Source organism: Hydra vulgaris, chromosome 15 (assembly GCF_038396675.1).
Source record: "Hydra vulgaris chromosome 15, alternate assembly HydraT2T_AEP".
Lineage (NCBI taxonomy): Eukaryota > Metazoa > Cnidaria > Hydrozoa > Anthoathecata > Hydridae > Hydra > Hydra vulgaris.
The window spans coordinates 18889883-18897500 of NC_088934.1; the positions used below are offsets into that span (position 1 = coordinate 18889883).

At 29.3% G+C, this 7618-nt stretch overlaps 1 protein-coding gene across 1 annotated transcript in view; it reads right to left on the bottom strand.

Moving 5' to 3' along the window:
• Positions 1–4769: 4769 nt before the first annotated feature.
• LOC136072053 (uncharacterized) overlaps positions 4770–7618 on the bottom strand; it is a 96439-nt gene continuing 93590 nt past the window's right edge. Inside the window, exon 30 of the mRNA XM_065820109.1 lies at positions 4770–5067. Within this exon, the coding sequence (XP_065676181.1) occupies positions 4948–5067 (120 nt within the window). The 3' untranslated portion in view covers positions 4770–4947. The remainder of the gene's footprint in view (positions 5068–7618) is intronic.

The window sequence follows — 7618 nt, forward strand, 5'->3', positions numbered from 1 at the left end:
AAGAGTTAAAGCTTTGTGTAAGTTAATCTATAAAATTACTTCCAAGTGCAAATCTACATGTATCATTGCAGGTGACTTTAACCTACCACTCATAAACTGGTCAATTCCAATTAGTTTTGGAGATTCGTCCCATGACCTATTTGTAGAAACGTGATCAGCAAATGCTTTAGACCAGCTTGTATCTGATAATCTTGACATAATAAACTCCTAAATATAATACTAACCAATAACTCAAAAAAAATTTTAATGTAGAAGCTATTGCCCCATTTACAAGCACTTGCGACCACTTTAAAAAATAAATTAAATATAATTTTTACGAAGGTGATTACAACGCCATACAATCAGATTTACAAAATATAAAATGGTGTATGCTTGCCAAGCAAAATCATATGTGTTAAAGTATTCTGGCGAATTATTTGTAAATATTAAAAAATATTTTCTAACCTCTAGCCATTCGGAAATTGGCCTCTAGAAAATGCATTCTCTATAGAGAATACAAAAGAACTGGCAATACATCCATTCATACCAAATATAAGGTTTGTTCTCGTTTATACGATGCAAAAATAAATAAATATTGTATTTTCAGAGAGAAAAATTCAGTCAAAAAAGCTAATATGGCCAAGTTTTATTCTTTAGTAAAAGCAAAAACCAAAAGCTATAGTTCTGTTTTTTGTGTTGTAATTAATTAGTTGATTTGTTAATTACGACCAGATGGTTCTCTTAGCACAGATGATAGTGAAAAATCACATCTTTTAAACAATTTTTTCAGTTCTGTTTTTGTTACAGATAATGGTATTGCACCTGTCTTAGATTTGCCAACACGCTCAAACTCTTTAAACAATGTAATGTTTCCATACAGCTCTGTAGTTTCATCTCTACAAAATCTTCCATCAAAGTCCTCCAAATCACCTGATAGATACCCAGCAATGCCATTGCTATTCTTTTTTCCATACTGTTTGAATTGTCAATGTCAAAAAATGTCATACCTTTAATCTGGAAAACCATTATAGTGTGCCCCATTTATAAGAAAAGAGACCCGTCATTAACCACAAACTATAGACCTATTTCTATGACGTTTGTAAGGTTATGGAGTCAGTTATTGCAGTATGCATTACAAACTATTTACTAATCAATAATCAATAATATTTACTAATCAATTACTGCTCATCAATTTGGATTTTTAAAGCGTAGGTCTACCTGTGCACAGTTATTGACAACCTTAATTGAGTGGACCACTGCTGCTAATAACAAAAAGATAGTTGATACGGTACATATAGACTTTGAGAAAGCCTTTGATTCTGTGACTCACTCTAAGTTACTGTTCAAACTGCATTGTATCCAGTATGAATTGCTAAACTGAATTACCAATTTTTTAACAAATTGTTCTCAATGTGTTTGCGTTGGTAACTCGAATTCAAAAAAAATTCTTGTAAAGAACGGAATACCTCAAGGCATTGTTTTGGAACCCATCTTATTTTTAGTTTTTATATATATGATGTAATTTCATGTATTGATGATGATTGCAGCATTAAGTTGTTTGCTGATGACAGCAAGTTATGATCAAGCAATCGATGATGGAAATAACATACAACTTATCAATACGTTAAAAAAATTTTCAGAATAGTCAAAAGTTTGGCAACTTAATATAGCAACCAAAAAATGTTTATATCTTCGTAATGGAAACAGTTCTTTACCATTAAATTGATACTCAATGAGCATTGGTTCACCTATTGAATCTATTAATTCAAGATATCGGTATAGCCGTATATTCGGATATGAAACTTTCTAATCACTGTTCTTTCATTGTTCTCATGTTCTCGTTCCTACTTACTTTTTAAAATCCTTCATCAGTAGCAATTCCAAGCTTCTGATCAAAACCCTATAAAGTTTATGTTCGACCGATCATAGAATCTTGTACCACTGTGGAATCCCCATTTTTTAAAAGATATGCGTTGGTTAGAAAAGGTTCAGAAATCCTTTACTAGAAGTGTCTGTAAAAGATATCATATTCCTTATAAAGATTATTCTTCAAGACTCAATATCTTCAATCTAGAATCCCTTGAATGCCGTAGAATAAAATTTGATCTTGTAATGACCCATAAAATTATACACAACCTTGTCGATCTACCTTTTTTTGAGTTTTTTTACATTTGCTCCTTCTTACTATCCTACAAGATGTCATGCACAAAAACTTTATTTACGTATTAAATGTAAAAATAATACGCAAAGATTTTTCTACTGTGAAAGAATTATCAAGATATGGAATTCTCTACCTGATCATATTGTTTACTCGTCCACTTTGTCTTTGTTCAAATCAAATTTAAAAAAGTACAATGTTCATTCATTTCACACTATTTTAACTATTTTTTTTTTTATTGTTTTGTTTTTTGTTGATGTTACATAAGAGTAATTTTGATATTAACTATATCACCTTTTTATATTTCTTATCTTTAAATACAAATAAATCAGAAAATAAAATTTATTCAATATTAAAAACAAACTAAATAAAGAAAACACACTAGTACAAAAAAGTGCGCTTGAACGCGTTAAAATTCGAGCTCACAAACTTCGATTAAATTCTTTTATACTTAAGGTACTAACAACACCTGGTTTGAACAGAAACTTTGATAACACGGAAAACACGTGTCTACGCTTTGATGTACCCAATGGTTTGCTTTCACAAAATACCTCTTGGTTGAGTTTCCTGGCAAATTTCTGACATGTAGCTAATTAAGGAAACTTGGCCTTTAATAGTTTGTGTCTGAGGAAAAGATGCTAGATGACAAATGTAGATGCGATAAAATACTTGGGTACCCTGACGGTCTTACAGATCCACATAGCGTCCAGGCTAACCCTATTGGGAGGGAGGGGGGAGGGGAATCAAATAGCGATATATAATTTGTTTGGTTTTTCAGCTAGCTATACTTTTTTTATTCTAAGGTAGTTTTACACAGGAGTACAGTGGTTTAGCCAAAAGCTAAAAGTATATATATATATATATATATATATATATATATATATATATATATATATATATATATATATATATATATATATATATATATATATATATATATATATATATATATGTATATATATATATATATATACACAAATAACTTTAAATGTATTCAACAAAATAGAGTGTTAATATTCTTAATAAAAACAGAGCAATAAACATGATAAGTCTTTATTGATGAAACGCAGTGTTAAATGAAAAAAGTTAAAATAAAATAAAATTGGCGTTGTGTTATCCTACCAAAATAGTTTGATTGCTCGATCCTATTTCCTAAACCTTCGTCCAAAGTATTTAAGAATCATATTTTTATAAGTACAGTTAAAATTTTATTTGTTGCTTTTTTCAATATAAAAACTTTACTCCTTTAAAGCAATAGACTCTTCTTCATGCTACTTCACTATATGAACTTTAAGAGTAATGTTTGAACTCTCTGAAACTTCGTAAAAATTTTTTAATATGTCATCGTAGTTTGGATTGAATGTTTTCCCATATATTCATGTAAAAACACATTGCTAAGGTCTCTCATAATTTTCCTATATATATACCTTCAATAATAGTGTGCTTGTCCTGATAAATATGCATTTCATTTTACCTTTATTATACACTATGGTAAAGTTTATTACAGACTGGTAACTAATTACAAATAGAAACACATAATCAATGTTCTCAAACAAATTTTCATACAAATTCTTAGAAACTTTATATACTCATCAAAAATGTGGAACTCTGGCTTCAAAGTAATTGAAAAGATAACTTTTAGATAACCTTGCTCTCCACCTACCCCAATCTGCACATCTATATTCTCTGATACAAAAGATCTATGTTGTAAAATTGTTGCAACTAACTCGTCAATAACAGGAATAATTCTTACAATATAGTGGACGTGTAGCCTGCAGGCTATGTAGTACCTGTAAGCTATTTAGCGGGCTACATAGTAGCTATATAGCACGCTATGTAGTACTTACGCCCTAGTAAAAATTAAATAATAAATAAATCTAATTTAAAGCTGATTCTTCCCACAACTGCGCGGGCTTTTTTACTAGGTATGATATACTATTACAGAGCTTTTTATTGGGACTAAAATATCTAGTTACAATAAAACTACATCTATTGACTAAAAAACACTTTAATCAACTTTCTTAAAAACTCAATAGATTTTTCTGCGCATAGAAAAAACATTTCAGGCAGATCACGATTTTCAAAAGTAAGGGAAAAATTTTTGAAATCTTATCAAGAAGTACTTTCGGGAAACTACTCTGCTGAGAATCATGATCTGCCTGAAATGTGTACTACAACGTGTAGAAAAATTTAAGTTAAATCGTTACTTTTTTTCGAGCAGAATAATTTGGGGGTCATACACGAATTAATTTAAAAAACATTTTGTAATCTTTAGCAAAGTAACATTTTTTTCTTGGTTTAAAACTAGTTCTAACGTTTTCTAACTAGTTCTAACATTAAAGATAAAAAGAAATGAAGTTAGAAGATTTTATTACTATCGCCACTGTTATTATATAAAGTCTTTTGAAGCAATGTCCTATAGACAACAACTATCAGCCAATTAAAAACCAATAAAATTTGCTATAGCCAATCGCGTTGTTATTATTACAGAAAACACGGGTACTCTGAAGGTCTTAGGTGACCTTCAGGGTACCTGTGAAAACGACAACGTAGCTTTGTTTGATTCTAAAGAATGCCGTTTAAGCAAAAATATACCGACTGAGTGAACTAGACGTAAACTGTAAACATGTTATCAATTGAAATTGATTTATTTTAAGTAACTTATTTAATCAAACATATAAAATAAATTATATATTACATTTATGACATTAGTTACATATAAATATTTTTTTTCAAATTTTCTTTTAAAAACTGCATCAATAAAATCAGTTACTTTTTAATAGACTATACTAAAATAGCTACAAAATAAATTAGGCTGCGCAAGGAACGTTTGATCTCTTCATGGTAGATAACACTCTGTTTACACTATCAACTGTTTTAGCAAAATCTTGAGATATGACACGATCATCGGTGGCAAGAATCAAAAACATCTAAATAAATAAATATATGCATTAATACATACACAACTCTATGTATACATTTTATATGTATATTATAAAAATTTTTTTACGGGTGTTATAAAAACCCCGTAAAAAAAATTTTAAAAAAATATTATAAAAATCTTGTGGCACCCTTAAAAATATTTTTTATTCAAAAAATTTTTAAATCCAGTATTATTTTATCATATAAAACACATTTAGGGAGTGTCAGCTGACATTTTCAAAAAAAGTTGTTTTTAGTACCACCCCAATATACCATAATTGTTCGAATAGTCATACTTTTTAATATAAGATATTAAAGTTTTACTTACTATTGGGAGAAAGACTGAAGTAAAAATCTACCTGAATTATATGTTATTTTCCTATTTATTAATTGCATAAAAATTAATTTAAAGTCCCATAAGATTAATTTACTTTACTATTTAATCACCCCCCCCCCTCATCCTCCTATTGACAATAATTGCTACTGATATACTTGGCGTTCTACATAACGACTTTCAATTTATAGAAGTCAATTTTATGTAACTAACGTGTGATGCGGAAGTTATCAGACAAAATAAAAACGACAATAACTTATTTATTAATAAAAAAATAAACTACTATTATACTTTTTTTAAATAAAGCATTTATCTTTTAATAAAAATATATCATTTTTTATATGAAAAAACATCACCATCTGCAATTAATCTCAATTTTGCTCTGACGCCTTTCATATGCGACTGTAAAAAGTTTAAATCAATTTCTTGTAGTTTTAGTTTAATGCAATCAATCAAAACTTGCTCTGTTGAAGCTTGCCAATCTCCCTCGTAAACCTTCTGAGCCAAATGTCCCCAAAAATTTTCAATTGGTTGTGCTTGAGGCACATTTGGGGATTGGATTCTTTATCAACGTAATAGACATATTGGTCCATCCAATTTAGAGAATCTTTAGAATAATGAGAACTTGCTAAATCTGGCCAAAGTAAATAGTTAAAGTCTCCATGATACTTGTGAATAAATGGAAGAAGTCGTTTTTCTAAACATTCATTAATATAGATTGATGAATTGATCGCTACAGCCTTAGAAGTGCAAAACAATGGCTCGGACATACCACGGTCAGTTATGGCTATCCACATTAATCATTTTTTTGGAAATTTCTCTTTTCCTATAAAACGAACACTTTCTGGGCATGTCTTTTTGTTGCTTGTGTAGTATCCAGAATTTCCCGGCATGTTGTCCCCTGCAAAACAAAAGTATTTTTCGTCATCGATGACTAGAAGCAATTTTGTGTTATAGAGTTGGTTAACTAGTTTCCTGCTTCTTTTCTTTGCCTTTATTTGTTGTTCTATAGTGTATTTTGGAGTCTTTTCACGTTTTCTATATTTAATATTCATTTTTTTTAACTGACGACCAATTGTCGATTGATTTACACCGAATTTAATACCTATTTTTCTCTGACTGACCCCTTTTCGATTGTTGACAAGTCTCGTTAGTTCGGTTTTCTTTTCTCTAGTCCAGGATGTTGGACAACCAGGGTGCTTTCTATCAGAAAACGATTGAACAGTTTCAAGTCTTTTTAGGTTATCATATATTGTACTTCGAGCAAATCCTTCCTTTTCAAAATGATTTATGATTTTTTTTTTTTTATATTAGGTTTATTTACAAAAAACATTTTTAGTCGCTTTCGAAAAGATTCTCGTTCAGCTGCATTTAACCTCATTTTAAATAATTGTGTTTGAAATAATAAAGTTTATATTTTATAGAACGTTTATGCCTACGCATAAAACCACAAAAACTAATTATTATGCTCAAATAATGAAATTAGGATTTGTCCGATAACTTCCGCATCACCTGTTAACAAGTTTTCCTTCATTTATTGCATCATTAGCCATAAGTTTTTGGCATTACTTTTAAATTATTACATAAGAATCCTTTAGGAGAAGGGTCTAGTAATTGGGGACGCCAAATCATTTAATATTTGATCATTCTCTAACTCAGTCTTTTACAATGCTTTATTATGTTTATCAAAACATTTATTATGTTTATTAAATTAACTTATAGTGCAAAAAAAAAAAAAAAAAAAATTAAGTTTAAGCATTTTAAAAAAAAGTTTGTTATTCAAATAATTATGGACAGTAGTGTGTGTATGTATATATATATATATATATATATATATATATATATATATATATATATATATATATATATATATATATATATATATATGTGTATTTGTTTGTTTGTATGTATGTATGCATGTATGTATGTATGTATGCATGTATGTATGTATGTATGTATGTATGTATGCATGCATGCATGCATGTATGTATGTATGTATATATAGGTTCCAAATCCCCATATTGAATCCCTGAAGCATAGTTTCATAAAAGCAGTTGCTGTACGGGTACATGCTTATATAAAACTCCTATCTAACTGTGCCCACCATGTCCGTGAACATAAAAATAAACTTTTTCTAAACAAAACGACCTAACCAAACCCTCGTATGCAAATTTACTGCGTTTATGGGTAACTAAATTTATCAATACATCTTCACTTCAATGCAC